Source organism: Melanerpes formicivorus, unplaced genomic scaffold (assembly GCF_026170545.1).
Source record: "Melanerpes formicivorus ecotype bairdi unplaced genomic scaffold, bMelFor1.0.p_v2 SCAF_22, whole genome shotgun sequence".
Taxonomy (NCBI): domain Eukaryota; kingdom Metazoa; phylum Chordata; class Aves; order Piciformes; family Picidae; genus Melanerpes; species Melanerpes formicivorus.
In genome coordinates, this window is record NW_027142374.1 from 4,962,925 (window position 1) to 4,982,796 (window position 19,872).

The following is a 19,872-nucleotide window of genomic DNA, read 5'->3' on the forward strand; positions in this document are numbered from 1 at the left end:
GAAACAACTTTCTCACTTGACAACAGGGCAAGGGGGATAGCTCAGTGTCCTTGGGGAAGCTCAGAATCTGTGATGTTTGAAGACTGGGGAACTTCATTCTTCACAACAAGGGATAGACACATTCTGCACATCATTATCTGCAGAGATTGATTTGAAACTGTAAACACATCTGCCTGGGCCTTGCCCAGATTCCTCTCCTGGTCCTATTCAAGGAATGTTCATGCACGTGAGTTCTCAGCAGCCCAGCTCTTTGCAAAGGTCAGATTTATCCCTGTTTTCTCAAATTCAGGCAACAAGTCAATTTTATATGAGGATGTCTTGTGATGTTCAGGGTGTAGAAATGATGCCACTTGTTGGTAAGGCCATTAAAATCCAACAAGTGCAGCTCAAACTGCCCTACAGTCCTGCTCCCAGCTGTCCACCAGAAAAGAGAAGGAGCATTGCTGTGTGAGCTGTTTGTGCTGATAACATTCAGCTCAGTTCAGTTCCAAGAGCAACAAACCAGATGAAATTGTGTGTTCATCAGTCAGCTTCCTAGGGTCAGCCGGAGGCGGACAGAAGTGTCAGGAGATTTCAGCAGAGTTGTTATGATATGTCATGGGTTGAAGCTGGGCCAGCCACTAGAGGAGTGACAGAGGCTCTCCATGAACCCCTCTGCCTTCCCAAAGGAAAGGGAAAAGGAAGAAGGGAGAGAGACTGATGAACTGGGAAAAAACCTAAATCAGCTGGGATGGAAAGAAGAACAGTCCAATGAAACAGGGACAAAGAGACACAAAGCGACATGGAACCCAAACCCTGATGGCAATGATGTCACCACTCGCACCACTGATGCTGGGGACAGGCACTGGGCAAGTCCCACCCTGGGCTCAGCAGCAGATGGGAACCAGACTCAGGAGCTGGATTCAGGAACACAGGGATCAGGATGGAAGGCAGAAGGGGCAGAGTCCTCCTGGGACATTGGCCAGTGAAGAAGAGGCTTGGCCTTGGTGATCCCTCAGCTCTTTCCTGAAGATGCCCTCCATGGGATGCAATCCCTTCTTAGGCACTTGAGGGTCACCTGTCCTGTCTGCTCCTCCCCACTGGTGCCACCTCTGCCTTCCCACCCCCAAGGTGGGCACAAGATGTGGCAGTGCCCTTGTGCCCAGGAGCGAGGCCAAGGCAGAGCCTTTCTGCAGCCCAGCCCTTGGCAGGAACTCTGCCCATCAGCTTCTCCCTGCTAGAAGCAGCCCCTGGCTGTGCAAACCTGCCCTGAACTTCAGAAAGTGCCTCACTGAGCACAGCCTGAGCTGGGAAGTCCCATCCTGACCAGAATCAGCTCTGCTCTGGCTCAGAGCAAGACAAAGGGTTAAAGTAAGGAGCCTGTACTGAGTTCTGATTTCATGCTTCTCTGCAGCCTCATATTCCCTGGATTAAGGTACTTCTATAATTTTGTTTTCTGGGAAGATACTTTAGAATCTATTTGTGACCATCAAAATTCTAAGATATGGGCAAACCTTCTGCTCCCTAAGGCTGTTTCTTGAGACAGCTATTTCTTGAGTATCATTAAAATGAGGAAAACAAACTCTGAAGGCCAAATTCATGCCCGGGGTCATTCAGCTGACCTTAGCATCAGCACACCAGCTTGGCCATGCACACACATTATGCTGTCTGCTTACACAATGACAGAAGCCAGCAGCTGAGCAGGATACTGAGTGCATACTGCCTGCAACTGGGCATGGAAGTGATCAAAACCCAGCAGCTCAAGGTATTTTTGGCACCAGTCTCTTTATAACACCCATAAATGAGGCTCCTTTTTCAACAACAGCCCATTTGGGGCTCATATTCCAGGAGCTTAGCAGTGTGTGTGTCTGGTAATGCCCCTTCCCATCCTTCATGCCATAAAAACATCACAATAGATATATTTTTCTTTGTTCTGATAAAATGTAGTTTTCATCCCCATTGCACAGGATTTCAGGATCTGTTTGGGTTTGTTTTGTTTCTTTTTCATAGAGATTTATTGTAGTAGAATTCAGCTGGTAGACTTTTGGTTAAACAGTAAGGGACTAACACAAATGAGATGGCAGGAGTTGCTTACCTACACAGTCACAGCATCACAGTATGGTAGGGATTGAAAGGGACCTCTCGAGCTCCTCCAGTCCAAGCCACCTGCCAAGGCAGGTTCACCTAGAGAAGGTTACACAGGAACATGTTCAGCTGGGTTTGGAATGTCTCCAAAGATGAGATCCCACCACTTCTCTGGGCAGCCTGCTCCAGGGCTCTGTCACCCTCAAAGTAAAGAAATTTCTCCTCATGTTTAGATGGAACTTCTCATGTTCAGTCTATGCCTGTCACCCCTTGTCCTGTCACTGGGCACCACTGAATAAACCCTGGTCCTATCTTCCTGACACCTACCCCTCAAGTGTTGATCAACATTGATGAGTTGCCTGCTTAGGCTGCTCTTTTCCTGACTAAAAAGCCCCAATCCTCTCAGTCTTTCCTCATCAGAGAGATGTTGCAGTCCCCTGAATATCTTTGTAGCCCTACAGTTTAGCTTAACCTGCCCTGCAAACTGATGAACTAGTCCCCAAATTGCAAAGTAATTTTAGAAAGGCACTCTTCTTTCAGCAGAGAGCCTATCAGGAGCCTGACCAGTCTGATGTCTGGGGTCTGTACTGAAAGCCAGTCTGATGGTGGCCTCCCTCCACCCGAATGGCAGAATCAGTATCAACGGAAGGAACTTGGAGCAAGATCAAAAGAATTGCAGGTTCCTGTAGTACAGGAGGATTTCTCTGCTAAATGTGACTTAACATGACAGGGAAAAAAAATATCTGTACTCTGAAGATGCTGTAAGCTTTGAAGCTTGGTCAAGGCTGTGACATTGTCTCAGTGGCCTTGCTCACTGCTCTGTGTCAGTTTTCTCATCCATCAAATGGGGTTTTAGCACACTGAGTGCCCCTTGTGATCCAGTGGAGAACATTCAAAAGCCTCTGTCCAGAGAAAATACTGAAGCCACTCTTGTAACGAGCGTGGAGCTAATCTCCTTGGCTGTGACTACAGAGTACACCAGTGCCCATCCTCGGTGAGGCTCTACCTGGCTCAGTACACATCTGAAGTACCTGTGGAGCCAATGTTATAGATGCATTTAAAACCAAAGTGGTAAAAGAGGCCTTTCAGGAATTCATCTTGCTCAGCTGAGAATAATAGAATCATTTAGGTTGGAAAAGATCTCTAAGAACACAGGAGGTCCACCTCAACACGGGGAGACACTTCTTTATGGAGCAGGCTGCCCAGAGAGGTTGTGGAGTCTCCTTCTCTGGAGACTTTCAAAACCCACCTGGATGTGTTCCTGTGTGGCCTGCCCTAAGTGATCCTCCTCTGGCAGGGAGGGTTGGACTCAATGATCTCTGGAGGTCCCATCCAACCCCTAACATTTTGTGATTCTGTGATCATCAAGTCCAATGCTTAACACAGCACTGCCAAGTCCTGAGATGCTGCAGCCCTCAAAGGGAGCATGCTGCATTGCAGTAACAAGTCCATCTACATCAAGACAACAACTCTGTCAGAAGCAGGAGACCACCACCTACTTTTCGTGGCACCTGGAAAACGCAGCTGCTTCTTTCACTGCTCTGCCTCCAGTTCACCGTTTCTTATCATGGGGTGAATGCTCTGATGCAGCTGATGCAGTGGCGTTTGAAGGTTTTCGAAGGTAGTGCTGTGGAGTTTTGGTGATTTTTAAGCTAATGCAGTGCTGCTTGATTTTTCCTTAAAGCATTCCAGCTGGTTACAGCACTGATTAATTGCCTGGAACACAGCTCAACCTTGCCTTAGCAAAGAATCTGATCAAATTCATTTGTCTAAGTCTCGTCTTTGAAAACCAGAAAGCAGAACAACCCAGAACCAAAGAAGCTGGAGGAGAGGTGAAATATTCATCATGGATCTGGCTGGTTATAAGATTTTAAAAAATTATTATTGTTTTTATTTCTTTTATTTATTTCACTCTGTTCACCAAAATGTATTTGCTAAGCTCAACTCTGTGGCCTAGTTCACAGTATCACAGTATCTCAGTATCGCCAAGGTTGGAAGAGACCTCGAGGATCATCGAGTCCAACCTGTCACCACAGACCTCATGACTAGACCATGGCACCAAGTGCCATGTCCCATCACCTCTTGAATACCTCGAGGGATGGTGACTCCACCACCTCCCTGGACAGCCCATTCCAATGATTAATGACTCTCTCGGTGAAGAACTTTCTCCTCACCTCAAGCCTAAACTTCCCCTGGCACAGCTTGAGACTGTGTCCTCTTGTTCTGGTGCTGGTTGCCTGGGAGAAGAGACCAACCCCTTCCTGGCTACAACCACCTTTCAGGTTGTTGTAGAGGGCAATGAGGTCACCCCTGAGCCTCCTCTTCTCCAGGCTAAGCAACCCCAGCTCCCTCAGCCTCTCCTCATAGGGCTTGTGTTCAAGGCCTCTCCCCAGCCTTGTTGCCCTTCTCTGGACACGTTCAAGTGTTTCGATGTCCTTCTTAAACCGAGGGGCCCAGAACTGGACACAGGACTCAAGGTGCAGCCTAACCAAAGCAGAGTACAGGGGCAGAATGACTTCCCTGCTCCTGCTGGCCACACTATTCTTAATGCAGGCCAGGATGCCATTGGCCCTCTTGGCCACCTGGGCACACTACTGGCTCATGTTTAGATGGCTGTCAATCAGCACCCCCAGGTCCCTCTCTGTTTGGCAGCTCTACTTCTCTCTTAGGTGCTTTCTTTTGACATCTCCCTTTGCTTTTAAATGCAGATTTTTGGTCAGTGATGGGGACTCAGATCTGAAGGGTCCAAAAAGGAACAGCAAACCTGCTGCTGTGTCAGGTGAGAGGCACTGAGTTCTGTGTAGGATAGCATCTTCCCCCTTCACAACATATGAAGGTGGCTTAGAATTGCCTTTCCTTTCACATTGCTCACAGATTAAGCTGGATCAATATGTCTCTGCACTGTGAACATTTGCCAGCCTCAGCACCTCAGTTCTGCTCTCTACTTTGCCCATAGAGAAAAGCTCCCTGGAACAAGTCAGCACCTTTTATTCCTTGGGATTTCTGCTCAAAGCTCATCTCTGTGGCATAACAATGAGTTTGGGAATAAGCTGTGAGGGTGATAGTGTCTGGCTGAGAAATGTATCTATTACCCCATGTTTTCTCCTCCTCAACATGCCTGCTTCTTCAATTCTTATTTTTTCCCTTCTGTATGTGAGCTTTCCTTTGGGAAAAGGAGGAAGAAATGTTGCTATTATACATGGGCATTGTGTAGAGTCCCATTCAATGATCCCCACCTAGATTATTATTAATGTCAGAAACTATCATCATCCTTCTGCAAACCCCAGGAGAAGCTACCAGGGAACAGAACAACCTTGGATTGATGTGCAGCACAAACGCAAAGGCCAAACTAACGAGCGCTAACCCTTCTTGTGTGATCTCTATTAAACAATGTTTTAATCAACACCTTATGGAGTCCGAGTGCCTTTCTTGCAGGGAATCTGCGAGAAACACTCAGCTGGAGCATTACACTCACATCACCCACTGTGTAACAATTAAAAACTGTAAATACTGGGGCTCCATACAAGGTCATCCTCCTGAAGTAGATTTCTCAGCAAATTAAGGGTTTAGATTGCAATGAACACCTGGGGAAACTGCTGCCCTTGGGTTGTGGAGCTGTGATGAATATTCATGGCAGCGGCAGCAGCGGGTGAATGGTAATTACAGCAGCTCTTCAGGATGGAGCTTGGCTATCCACAAGAGACCAGGTTATGCTTTGAAATTAAAATATTGGGGAAAACCAAATAAAACAGGTATTAGGAGTTCTGTGAAGGGCCTGTAGGAAATGTCAATGTGGTCAAACCCCATTTCATGAGTGAGGAATGTTATTAGAGTGATACTCGAGGGGGTAATGCAGATGACCTTACACACTGAGGGAAAAAAAGTGTTTTGTTTTTCTCTTGGAGTATCTCCCAGGGGGTTCCTGTACATGCCAGGGGTGTAGGGCAGGGATCTGGGCACTGGAGACCAGGAAAGGCTGAGAGCCCTGGGGACTGTTCAGCCTGGAGAAGAGCAGCCCCAGAGGGGATCTGACCAATGCTCAGCAAGAGGTAACGGGTGCAGGCAAGAGGATGGGGCCAGACTGTTCAGGGACAGGACAAGGGGCAGTGGGCACAAACTAGAACCTGGGAGGTTCCATCTGAACAGAAGGAGAAACTTCTTTGGTTTGAGAGTGCCCAGCTGGGGGCTGAAGAGTATGTCGAGGCTCCTCGTCCTCTCTAAGGTCCGAGCCCGGGGCTCTGGGACACCAAGGGCCTCCACAGCAGGAGGCGCTGCCCTTACCCAAGATGGCGGCGGCGGCGCCACTCCGCACAACTCTCGCGAGGTTTGCGGCGGAGCCGGGCGCTGCCCCCTGCAAATGGCGGCGCGGAGGTGAGGCTGGGGCAGGCGGATGGTGCCGTCATGGAGCACATCACCACACCGAAGGTAAGAGGGCGGGTGGTTCCGACAGCTTAGCTGCGGACCCCCTGGGGCCCTTCGGGTGAAGAGAGCCGGGCCGAGCTCACCCAGGCTCGGCTCACCTGAGGTGCAGCCCCCCACGGCGGCGGGCCTCGGCCGGGGTTGTTGTCAGAGCCGTACCATCTATCTACTTTTGTGTGTGTGTGTATGTTAAATCCGTGTTTAATTACAACAAAGCAGATATTTTTGCTTTCCTCCAAGGCATACGTATCCGTGAATGGCCCTTTCTCCTATCCGATGGGTCTCGGACGCGTCTGCAAAGCTTAACGCTGTTGGATGTGGCGTTTAGGTGTTCCTTACTGTATCGCCTTGCAGGAAAGGAAAATCTTAGTGAGGGTATCGTTTGTAAGGTGTTTTGGGCCCCATTGGTGTTAAACATTTATATCAAAGCGCGGGGACCTTCTTCAGTCATCATAAATGGCTCAAAATGTGCCTTCGGAGCTGTGTAAGGTGAAACAGGAGCTCTGGGCGCGCTGTGCTCATGGCAGATCAAAAGATTTGCTTTTACTTCAAGCAGCTGGCAGGCTAGCACTTTATTTACTTAAGTTCTTTATTTATTAAACACCGTGAAGCTTGCCGTGTTTTGTTTTGTTTTGTTTTATTCTCTAGGATGTTAGTTTGGAGATGCTCCTTAGCCGTGTTGCCTAAACGGCTTTGCTGAAGCTGCTTGTCTCTAGGGGCCTGGAAAAGGGCAATATTAGATATTAATAATCACAGGCACTGAAAAACATGACGTGCACAGCTGAGCCCTCTGCTCTTCGAGTTTGTTATTCTGATACTTTCCATTATTTATTTCAGCAGTGACCCTATGAAGAAGCTCACATGTTCAATGCTCTGAACTCATTTGTCATATATATATTGTGAAACTGTTTGTCCTTCTCGTTTTTTTTCCCATTAATGATGAAAAAAAATGCATATCTATCTTCATGAAGAAGCAATGTTCAATGCTCTGAACTAATTTGTCATATATATATTGTGAAACTGTTTGTCCTTCTCAGTTTTTTCCCATTAATGATGAAAAAAATGCATATCTATCTTCATGAAGAAACAATGTTCAATGCTCTGAACTAATTTGTCATATATGCTGTTAAACTGTTTGTCCTTCTCAGTTTTTTCCCATTAATGATGAAAAAAAATGCATATCTAGCTTCATTAAGAAGCAAATAAGCTAGAAGAACATGAATAAAGCAGTGCAAAACCCTTTAAAATTAACATTTCATTCTGTCTGTGCTGATGGTTTTTAATGCTGGTTTTAGTAATTAGCTTGGTGTGGTTTATGAAATGCACTTCCATGCCTAGGAAATGGGTTACAAGAAATAGCTTCTAAGACTTCTTTATAGTGACTGAGCAGTTGGAAGTCGGGCTCAAAAGAGCTGTTCCTTGGAGAGCCACGCTTTGGTTGTACACAATGTGTATGTCTTGCTATTTCTGTAGCTTTACCCAGTAATAAACTGTGATCATCTTGGCTACAAATCCAGTAATCCTGTTACTCATGCTACACCAAACCTTGGCTGTTTGCTTAACCTATTTTTGCTTTAATTGCTGAAGAAACAATTTGAATTCATCCTGTGAAACTGAGCTTCAGTTGCAGAAGAGGCTTTAATTCTTACATTTTTCTGTCTCTCTTCCTGAGCTTTAGATGAGAAGTTAAAAGATTGTGGTTCAACAGGTGCTGAGTTGTTTCTTCTGTCAAAGTTAAATGAGTTTCTTGTGCTCTTTCTATGTTGCAGGTTGAAAATGTGAAGTTACTAGATCGTTATACAAACAGAAAGGCAGCAAATGGGACATTATACCTGACAGCCACCCACTTGATCTATGTGGAGGCTTCTGCTGAAGTCAGAAAAGAAACATGGGTATGTTGTAGAGTCATTAAGGTTGAAAAAGACCTCTGAGATCACCAAGCCAAATCCTGTCGTACCTGGAGTCTGCTTAAACACAAGTGTAAAAATTACTTTATGCCTCATGGCCAAAATGAAGAGATTTGTGGATTCCAGAGTTCTGATGATCTCTGATAGCATTTTTGACAGCAAATGGTTCACACAGCCAGCAGCTGTGGAAGGAAATGCCCATGATGGGATTGACTGGAGAAGAGGTCTCTGGCTGAGGAACATAAACGTGTCTGGTTTCCTCTCTCAAACTCATTACACCAGGCCACCAAACTTGAATGTACAGTATTGAGATGTGCACAATTAGCACTGCAGTGAGCCTCTCTTTTTCATTCATTCTAAATTAAAATGGGTATAATTTCAGGTGGAGCTGGGAGGAAAGCAAAATGAACCAGGTAAACTGACCTGCATGTCAGCCCCCAGAAGAAATTTATATGCATCAGTAATTTTCCAGTCTTGCTCTTAGTGCAGGCAAAGGCTGAATGACTGCCTGGATGTTTATTGTGTTTGGCTGATAAATATCACAAATAAGCTAATTTTGTGCTGCTAGTTAGATGCAGGAAGCACAAATAGCCTGCTTGCACTGCTCTCAGCCTTATCAGTGGCCTCTGAAAAATGTGGTTTGTTTCCTGTTTTTCAGATTCTGCATCACCATATTGCAACTGTAGAGAAACTGCCTCTGACCACAGCTGGCTATCCACTCCTCATCCACTGCAAGAACTTCCACGTGGCTCACTTTGTCATTGGGCAGGAACGTGACTGTCATGAAGTGTTTACCTCGCTGCTTAAGCTTTCACAACCAGGTGCTGAGGGGGGGGAAATCTGCTTTGCAGATCATGGAATCACTGCAGGCATGTTGGGGTGTCAGGACAGGACAGGCAGGATGTGAAATCAGAATCTGTTTCCACCACCAGAGATGGTGAGTTGGCCCAGGAAGCAGAGTGCTGTCATGGGAAGTTGGGCATTTGCTTCCAAACTAAGCACAGATCTTTTGAGAAGAAGGAGGTCTTCCAAGAGGAACTGCTGGAGACCTGAGCAAAGCTCTTTTGCTTTATTGAAGCTGTATGTGGCATCTCAGCCTTTTCTTGTAGCACACATGCTGAGTACCATATCCCAAACCTAGCCATCATCAGTGATTTCAGTGGCCTAGCTCTGGGCTGTGTGTAGTTCTGTGCTTTCCAGATGTTCACAGAACTCTGAGATCCCAATAAAGCTTTAAATGTTGGTGCCTTTGATTTGTTTCCCAACAACATGTTGAGGCTGCTCTTCAGTGTTTGTTTTCTTTCTGTTGTGAAACCCAGTGCTTCACTCTGGCTTGAAGTCACTATTGCAGAGTGTGCTCAAAAGCCTGTGGCTTCTCATGGTTTCAGCTTTTTAGTCCATTATGGATGAATCTTCAGGCTCCTTGTTCTTGCAGGGCAGCATTCCACTGAATTTCCTACCAGACTTCTGGTTTTGGGCTGCTCCTTCAGTGCAGCTTTATTATAAGGATGCTCTTTGTGACTGCAGTTTGTAATTATGTCACTAATCGAAGGGGAGGGAGTTGATGGCCCCATGCTGGACTTGAGTAGAAGTAGAATCATAGACAGGCTCAGAGAACCTTTAAAGCTCATCCAGTCCAGCCCCCCTGCAGTCAGCAGGAACATCTGCAACTGGGGCAGGTTACACAGAACTACAGTCAACCCAACCTGGAATAGTTCCAGGCATGAGGCATCTCCCACCTCTCTGGACAGCCTGGGCCATGCTCTTACCACACTCATTGTCAGAAATCTCTCCCTTCTCTCTAGTCTGAATCTCCTGTTTTTCTCTTTTAATTTCCAAGCCATCATCCCTTGTCCTGTCACTACAGGCCCTGCTCAGAATTCTGTCCTCCTGTGTCTGATACTTGGAAGAAAGGCTTTTTTTTTTTGGCTGAATTTGAGATTTTTCTGGTTTTTGGTTGATAGTTAGGCTGATGTCTATTCCCAGTATCTCCCTTGTGCACTGGGTTTGGCAGTTTGCTGAGTTCTGGAAGTTTTAAGGCTGTATCTGTCAGGTTTCTGGTGCTGTCTTGAAAAGCTGCCACTTCTCAGTCTGAAAACTAAAGGCCTGGGGGGTGTCTGAAGGCTTGGGAGCTGTGGCTGCAGGGGGTACTGTGGCTGCAGAGGTTACATCAGTTCCCTTGGTCTTGTGGTTATTTGTGTAATAAGCTGCAGCTCTTTTGTTTCTATTTATGGATTTTTAACTGTTCTCTTTTCTCTTCCTTTAAAAGTCCTCTGTGTATGCTTCCTGCCTGTTTTTCTTCAGGTTTATTGTGCAGGGCATAGAATTATTGGTGATTTGCAGCTGTCCTGAGTGACAGCCGTGGGTTACCTGTCCCTAAACCCAGCCACTTTATCAGGCTCTGACAGGTTTCACTCTCTGTGCAGCACTCGCTGCCTTGGGAATCAGCTGAATGAGGTAGTGGTTGGATTTGCATTTGATGAAGAGAGGGAGGGAAACTGGGGTGCTGGAGATGGAAAAAGGAAGAAATTACCATTTGTCAGAGACAGCCCAAAGCCTTTGTTGGGCTGACAGTAATCTTCCAGACATCCATCAAGCCTTCCATGTGCCTCAGAACTCACTGCTGAGCCATGAACTTACAGGTGTGCAGGAGCTGTTTCATCAGCTCCTCACAGAAAAATCTCTCTTTCAGTACATACTTTCATTTATGGATTAATTCCTATGATATAAATCTCACTTAACATGCTTATTGCAGTGAATTCAGTTGGAAATAATTTGTTCTGGGGAAGGAAAAAAAGTATCTCTGCTTTGAAGTTTGAATTCATTCCAACAAAATGTTTTAGCTCCCTGCATGTGGGAACTGAGTGTTGGAAATTCCTGAGGACTTTGGGATGAAGTAGCCACATTCAGTACTGGCCCAAATGAAAACCTGTGAGTTGGAGGTGTTTTACATACCTGTTCTCCTCTATCTAGTGCTCAGTTACTATCATGTCTGATTCTCACTCTTAAAAAAAAAAAAATCTAAGTTGGTTTGCAGCAGTCAAGAATGCAGGAAGATTAAAGAAAACATCAGGGCTCTGATCTTTGAGGCAGCAGAAGCATGAGGTAGATCAAAGTTCTGTGCAGTGCAGCGGCACAGCCCTTTGGATTCCACAGCAAATCATTCCTAAGTCTCCTGATTTTCGGTGCAAGAAGGGCATGGACCTGTTGGACCATGGCCAGAGGAGGCTGCAGCGATGATGGGAGAGCTGGAAGCCCTCTGCTGTGTGACCAAGCTGAGAGAGTTGGGGTGGTTGAGCCTGGAGAAGAGAAGGCTCCAGGGAGACCTTCTGGTGGCCTTTCAAGACTTGACAGGGCCAGAAAAAAAGCTGGGGACAGACTTTCTAGCAGGACAAGAGGTGATGGTTTGAACTCCAAGAGGGAGATTCAGACTGGAGAGAAGGGAGAAATGTTTGATACTGATGGTGGTGAGACCCTGTCCCAGGTTGCCCAGAGAGGTGGGGGATACCTCATGCCTGGAACCATTGCAGGTAATGTTTGTGGCTTTGAGCAGTCTGTTCTGGTTGCAGATATCTGTGATGATTACAGGGGGGGTTGGACTAGCTGAGCTTTAAAGGTCCCTTCCCACCCAAACCAGTCTGGGGTTCCATGGTTTGTTGACTGGACACCTTTTCCATCCCCTCCATCAGCTGGGGCACACCTCCAGCTCATCAGTGTGCACAGGGGGGCTCAGCCAAAAGGCAGCCTTTAGGAGGAAGTGTTGACCTCTCCCTATGTCTTTATCTCTCTCTAACCAGTTATTTTTTTCCCCCTGCTCCCAGTGAGAGCTGAAGACCTTTATGCTTTCTCCTACAATCCCAAAATGTCTAAAGAGAGCCGGGAGATTGGCTGGAAGCTGATTGACCTAAAGGTGGATTACCAACGGATGGGAATTCCCAACCAGTACTGGGAGATAACGGATCTTAACAAAGACTATGAGGTAATTCTTGCCCAAAGTAGCCATTTTACTGCAGCATCTCTTCCTTGGTGGTGTGACATATAGCAGTCCTGCTGCTGCATCAGTGATGCCTCAGGGTGGCAGCCAGCTGGGTTGGCTTGAATCAAAGCGGCGTTGTCTTGATGGGAGGTTTTGGATGATGACACTGTGGAACAGCAGCACAGAGCTGCAGAGTCACCTTGGTTTGCTCTGATCCCTCTGGCAAAATACCAGCTCCTTGTTTTTCTGGAGGAATGTCAAACCAGCTGTTAGGTTAGACCTGAAGTACCTTTCACTGCTTCTGGTCTTCCCAAAGCCTGTTCTGCCAGGCTGCTGACAGATGCAGAGGAATGAATGGCAATGGTTTGGCTTGATGGGGAATGAGGCAGAGTGGAGAGGGAATAGGTGAGGAAGGGAATAAACAGTAGCAGAGAACAGACATGCCTTTTTTCCTGCTGGGTTGGATCTTCTGCTCAATAAGGGCTCTCAGTTACTTCAGTCCTGACTGGCTGCAGCTATTTTCTTCTCTGACTCCTCTGTAAGGCTAGGCAGGGTCTAAACAACATTAAATTAAAACATTTTTTCATCAGACTTGCTCAGAGTCCTTCTTTATGTAATTGCCCATTTTATTTCTTCTGGTGGTGTCAGTCAGACCTCTCTGTCTAACAGCTCTGGGGAAAACAGCAACATACTGACTCTTGAATCCGTTCCCCATGCTCTTAAGTCCCTTCCCCAGTAGTTTTCTTTATTGTGATGCTTTGAGGTAAGGCAATACAATCTTGTGCTGGTCATTTGAAATGACTGTATCTTTGGATGCCTGAATTGAAATATGATGGGAGAACTGCTTTTTCTCCAGGGAGGTGGTTGGGGCACCGTCCCTGGAGGTGTTTAAGACCAGGCTGGATGAGGCTGATCTAGTGTGGGGTGTCCCTGCCCATGGGGTTGGAACTAGATGATCCTTGTGGTCCCTTCCAACCCTGACTGATACTATGATACTATACTGTGTTAGCTGATGAGGACATCTGAGTGTGGGCCTCTAAAATCATTAATCACTGTGAAGGTTTCCCTGCTGTTGTGTAGCACTCAGGTGCCAGTGCTTCATTATTTCTTCAGGGTTTACAGTTTGTTTTCAAACTGCCCAGCCTAAAGGAAAGCCAGACTTGGAGAACAGCTTATGTGTGAAGTACCTGCTGAAAAGACTTTGCTTGTGTGAGCAAAAACGGTAAAGCTGGTCTCTGAGGGTGCTGCCTGGTTGCTGGAAGCTCATTTCAAGTTGGATAAGATTTAGAGGGGACTTGAAAAATATTGTTGCTCTTAATTCCTTCTTTCTCTTTCTTACTGTCAGATCAGAAACTTCCTTGCTGTTTAGGGGTCTAAAGAACTTTTCATATATATTGTGCACTGTGCACTCTTTTTGTTAGGTTTGATTGCAAAATTGATTGTTTCCTGAGCCACATAGTTCTATTTTGCTCCTAAGTGCATCTTAATGACTTGAAACTTTGGCTGTGGTCTGTGTTAGATACAGGAACAGATCATTTGCTGTGGCCTTCGCTTGTAAATCATAGAATCAGGGAGTGGTTTGGCTTGGAAGGGACTTTTAGAGGTCATCTAGTTCAACCCCACTGCAGTCAGCAGGGACATCTGCAGCTAGAGCAGGTCACTCAGAGCCACAAATGCCCCATCCCTAGCACCACTGCAGGTCAGGATCTCTCTCTCTCCCTGGGAACAGTTTCACCATCCTCAGTGTCAAACATTTCTCCCTTCTCTCCAGTCTGAATCTCCCTCCTTTAGTTTAAGGCATCACCCCTTGCTCTGTCACATCTTGCCCAGCTCAAAGGTCTGTCCCCAGCTGTTTTCTTGCTTCATCAAGTCTTGAAAGGCCATCAGAAGGTCTCCCAGGAGCTTTCTCTTCTCCAGGCTGAACAGCCCCAACTCTCTCAACCTGGCCTCACAGCAGAGAGCTTCCAGCCCTCCCATCATTGCTGTGGCCTCTTTTAGCCCTGCTCCAACAGGTCCATGTATCTCCTGTGCTGAGGACTCTAGAGCTGGCCCCAGCATTGTAGATGTGGTCTCAGCAGAGCTGAGCAGAGGGGCAGGATCCCCTCCTTCCACCTGCTGCCCATGCTGCAGGGAATCAGCCCGGGACATACCTGGCTCTGGGCTGGGAGCGCATGGTGCCAACTCATTTCCAGCTTTTCATCCCCCAGCACCTCCCATAAATGCTTGATCAAGAGCTAGGGGTGAATTTTTAATGAGTTTTGAATTGCTAAGCAGTAACACCTGGATGTTTTCCTTCTCCACCTAGGTTTGCAACACGTATCCTCCCGAAATCGTGGTACCAAGAGCTGCTAGCCAGACGGTGGTGACCGGGAGCTCCCGGTTCCGAAGCAGAGGGCGGATTCCGGTGCTTTCCTACCTATATAAAGAAAACAATGTTAGTTGTTCATCATCTGCTCTCTGTGGGGGGTAAGGGTCCCCCTTCCTGTCCAGTCCCCTGTTAGTGAAAGAATGAGCTGATTATTAGAGCGTTTTAATGTCATGTTTGACAACTGTGCTTCTCTTTCCAACCTAATACTGGCTTGTTCTGAGTCACAGGATAACCTAGTTAAAGACAAGCACTTGGGACACATCCAGAGCTGTGCAGAAAAGCTTCCTGTCTGGAATTTTTTTATCAGCTTCCAGCAGGGCTTTGTTTTGTGTGTGTGTGGGGGTTTATCTCCTGTTTAGCCAGGATAATGTTTTAACAAGTTACATGTTAACTCAGCTAAACTTTCTTCGTATGGACCAGGAGGAACCACCTTGAAATAAATCCCCAGTAGCTCAGAATAAGTGAAAGTTTCAGCTTTGGTTTGTTGTGTGTTGGGGTTGGTTTTTTTTTTTCCATTGAAGACCAGAATGTAAACCAACTTTGCTGGCTCAGCAATGTTTCAGTGTTTTTGATGTTAAGAAAGTGCTGTCATAGTCAAATTGTTTTCCTGAGGAAGTGTGCCTTGACCTGGGCAACTGTATAGAGTTGTGCTGGCAGCTCTTAACGTTTCCTTAAAGCCATACTCAGTGCAGTTCGGAGTGTGGAGCAGGAGCAGCTGAGAAGCAAAGTTGTGGAAAAGAACAATTTGGACAGTAGAATGCAAGTGGAAAACATGAGAAATGCCAGTATTTGGGATTCTGCTCATCAGGCAGAGTTTAGTGTGTTTGAGAATCATGGACTGATTTGGATAGGAAGGAACCATAAAGATCATCCATTCCCAACCCCCCCTGCCATGGGCAGGGACACCTCCCACTGAACCAACATGGCTCAAGGCCTCATCCAACCTGGTCTTAAACACCTCCAGGGAGAGGGCATCCACAGCCTCCCTGGGCAAGCTGTTCCAGTGTCTCCCCACCCTCACTGTGAAGAATTTTTTCCTAATCTCCACTCTTAATCTCCCCTCTTTCAGCTCAGAGCCATTGCCCTTCTAAAAAAGTCCATTCCCAACTCTCCTGTAGCCCCCTTCAGGTACTGGAAGGCTGTTCTAAGGTCTCCCTGAAACCTTCCCTCCTGCAGGATGAACAGTCCTAACTTTCTCAGCCTGTTCCCATAGGAGAGGATCTCCAACCTCTTTCAGGCTGTCCCCATAGGGCAGGTGCTCCAGACCTGTGATCATCTTCATGGCCTGCTCTGAATCCACTCCAATAAAGAACACAGCAGTCCGGCTTGCTGTGGGACTCCCAAACTTGTAGCTCTGAGAAATATTCCTGTAGCATCTGTGTGTGTCCTTTTAAGCAGCAGCTTTTCAGAGAAGCAGGGAACAGGCCTCTCAAGCCCCAGGAGCTGGTGTTGCTTGGGGCAGTGCAGTAAAGATAAGCATGTGAGCTGTTGTGTGTTGCAGGCTGCCATATGTCGCTGCAGCCAGCCCCTCTCTGGCTTCAGCGCACGCTGTCTGGAGGATGAACAGATGCTGCAGGCCATCAGAGAAGCCAACCCTGGGAGCTCCTTCATGTATGTTGTAGACACAAGGCCAAAGGTACCTTCTTGGGGGTTTGTGGCTACTTTTAAATCTTAAGTCTCATGTAGCAATGCTGTTTCCAGTTCATTCTGTCACCACTCTGCTGGTGCTTTCTTGTGCTGTATTGGGTTAAATGGTGTCAGTCCTCTCTCAGGAATTCAAGCATCAAGCTCCTGGTTTGGTGTGCAGAGTAAAACTGCAGTGCTAACTGCTGTTAAGAATCCTGGAGTCTTCTGGGTTGGATTTTAAGGATGACCTGAAGCAACTGGAGCTGGTTGAGACACTGAAGCATTTCCCTGCAGAGAGCAGGGTCTTTAATATTTTGTTGAAGAGAAGCCTCAAGATTCAGTTCCAGGAGCCTGAAGTGGTTTTATCAGTAGACCTGAGGAAAAAGTGGGGCCTCTCTGATGTGGGATAACAATTGGGAAAGGCAGTGTCTCCATGTTTTTGCCTTTGTAGAAATAGCACTTCTGATGACATGCAGCTTGGAGTTTATTATACAGTGCAGCTCCTTGGGTCTGTAGGCACTATTTGGGGCAGGAACTTCATTGCTGAGTGTCGCTGTGAGAGGCTAGTGAAGAAGCAGTCACAGGATGAAATCTCTGACTATCATCTCGAGGACCTGAATTTAAAAACCAATTCCAATGGTTGCCTTGTAAGTGTACTGATTGGGAATGTTGATATCAGCAAATTGGAACAGGAGGATTTTCATAGTGCACAGCTACTGAAATGCAAAGATTTCAGAGTCCTCTGATAATTTGAGAGCAGAGCTTTCTGAGCACCTCCTTCCCTGTTCAGATCCTGTAGTTATCTTACAGCAACTACAGGTCTAGTTAAACCTTGACAAGGGCAAGAAGGAAAAACAACTTCTTGAAGAACAAGGGTATGCTTCACCTGTTGTTCCAAGATGTGTTTTGGCTTTCTGTCATCTGACATTCCCCAGAGAGAGAGACACAAAATTACAGAGTGGGTTGTTGATAACAATTTCTGCATGTTCTTGTGGGACAGACAGCTTCCAGCATCATTAATGTTCCCATGAAATACATACTTGATGGCAGTTTTGTTCACCAAACAGGTTTTTCTTGGTGAAAAAGGAGGCTTTTTATGACTCCTAACAGCCTGTCTTACTCTGAGTGGTAGAACTAAAGCACTAGGCTTACTTATTTGTTCTAAAGGTGTTCATACTGAGTCTCTTTGCCTCCACTCTGTGGAGGCAAATTGCTCCTCTTCCCAAAATAATAAGTGGAGGACTGAGGTGCTCTTTTTTTTTGCCTTGGTAGCTCTTGAACTTTTCTTGGTAATTATTAGAGCAATTGGCTTCTTTTGGACTTTTTTTCCTGTAGTTCCAGTTGGTTTCTTTATTCTTTCTGCTCTACATTAATATTTCTCTTTCCCTCAGGTTGTTTTATTTCATCTGTGTGTGTATGTCTGTGAACAGCTTGGGAATTGTCTTTCTGCACCCCCACATGTGTATGTTACTTGTGAAAATGGCCTGTCTAGTTTTACTTTCCTGTGTTGCTGCTATCTGAATCTTTAGGTAGCTTCACAGTCAGGGCAGACTCCCTTTCTAACTGTTTTGATGACAGCAATGTGCTGAAATCTGGCATGGTTTTGATATCACATGCCCTAGAAAATTATCTCCAGGCTCTTAAGGAGTCTCTGCATATGGACTAGATGGAGAGACTGGCATGGTTGTGGTGAAACAGCTGGAGGGTTTGCCTGGGAGGTGGGAAATAAGGTCTGAGCAGCAATCATAGTCATAGAATTGGTTTGGTTGGAAAAGACTTCTAAGATCATCAAGTCCAACAGTCAACACCATCACAGCAATTAAACCATGTCCACACATTTCTTGAATACCTCCAGGGATGGTGTCTCTACCACCTCCCTGGGCAGCCTGTTCCAATGCCTGACCACTTGTACAGGACAGAAATTTGTCATCTTCTTCAACCTAAACCTCTCCAGGTACAATTTCAGGCCATTTCCTCTCTTTCTATCACCTGGTACTAGGGAGAAGAGACCAATTCCCACCTCACTGCAATGTCCTTTCATGGAGCTGTAGAGAGCAATGAGGTTTCCCCTCATCCTCCTTTCCTCCAGGCTGAGCAAGCCAGTTCCTTCAGCTGCTCCTCACCAGACCTGTTATTCAGATCCTTCACCAGTTTGTTTGCCTTCCTCTGGATCTGCTTCAGCCCCTCAATGTTTTTCATGTAGTGAGGGCCTCAAAACTGAACCTAGGTTTTGAGGCGTGGCCTTGCCACTGCAGGGACACAATCATTTTGATGCCACCTGCCCTAGGAAATTCTCTTCATGGTCTTAACAAGTCTCTCTGTATGGACTGGATGGAGATAACTGGTGTGGTTGTCATGAAACAGCTGGAAGTGATGTTTGTGAGGTGGGGAGTTAGAGCTGAGCAACATTCTCTGGGGGGGTTTAAAGAGGGACTTGCAGAACAGCCTCGGTGACTTCTGCATGCTGTCTGTTACAATTTTTTTTTCTCTCTTCTTATTTTTTTCCTACCCTGTTCCCTTCAATTTGGCAGTTGAATGCCATGGCCAACCGAGCAGCTGGGAAGGGCTATGAGAATGAAGATAATTATGATAACATCTGCTTTAAATTTATTGGCATAGAAAACATCCACGTGATGCGCAGCAGCCTGCAGAAGCTCCTGGAAGGTGGGTACGGTCTGTGCAGGTGCCTCTTCTTCCTTACCCTTGGCTGCTGAAGTAGAATAGAATAGAATGGAATGGAATAGACCAGACCAGGTTGGAAGAGACCTTCAAGATCATCGTATCCAACACCACCTAATCAACTAAACCATGCAACCAAGCACCCTATCAAGTCTCCTCCTCAACACCTCCAGTGATGGTGACTCCACTACCTCCCCAGGCAGCACATTCCAATGGGCAATCACTCTCTCTGTGTAAAACTTCCTCCTAACCTCCAGCCTAAACCTCCCCTGGTGCAGCCTGAGACTGTGTTCTCTTGTTCTGGTGCTGGTTGTCTGGGAGAAGAGACCACCTCCCACCTGGCTACAACCTCCCTTAAGGTAGTTGTAGAGAGCAGTAAGGTCACCCCTGAGTCTCCTCCAGGCTAAGCAACCCCAGCTCCCTCAGCCTTTCCTCATAGGGTTTGTGTTCCAAGCCCCTCACCAACTTTGTTGCCCTTCTCTGGACATGCTCCAGCAAGTCAACATCCTTCCTAAACTGAGGCACCCAGAACTGGACACAGTACTCAAGATGTGGCCTAACCAGTGCAGTGTACAGGGGCAGAATGACCTCCCTGCTCCTGCTGGCCACACTGTTCCTGATGCAGGCCAGGATGCTATTGGCCCTCCTGGCTGCCTGGGTGCACTGTAGGCTCATGTTCAGCCTACCATCGACCAGCACCCCTAGGTCCCTCTCTGCCTGGCTGCTCTCCAGCCACTCTGACCCCAGCCTGTAGCACTGCATGGGGTTGCTGCGGCCAATGTGCAGAACCCGGCACTTGGATGTGTTCAATCTGCTGCCTGCACTTGGCTGTT

The 19,872-nt window shown here is 46.7% G+C and overlaps 1 protein-coding gene across 1 annotated transcript in view; it reads left to right on the forward strand.

Annotated features, from left to right (window-relative positions):
• The first annotated feature begins 6,416 nt into the window (after nt 1-6,416).
• The window catches only part of MTMR8 (myotubularin related protein 8), a 30,757-nt gene continuing 17,301 nt past the window's right edge, over nt 6,417-19,872 (forward strand). Inside the window, exons 1-7 of the mRNA XM_068151946.1 lie at nt 6,417-6,489; nt 8,253-8,375; nt 9,049-9,211; nt 12,212-12,369; nt 14,672-14,800; nt 16,236-16,370; nt 18,892-19,024. Coding sequence (XP_068008047.1) covers nt 6,466-6,489; nt 8,253-8,375; nt 9,049-9,211; nt 12,212-12,369; nt 14,672-14,800; nt 16,236-16,370; nt 18,892-19,024 — 865 coding nt within the window. The 5' untranslated portion in view covers nt 6,417-6,465. The remainder of the gene's footprint in view (nt 6,490-8,252; nt 8,376-9,048; nt 9,212-12,211; nt 12,370-14,671; nt 14,801-16,235; nt 16,371-18,891; nt 19,025-19,872) is intronic.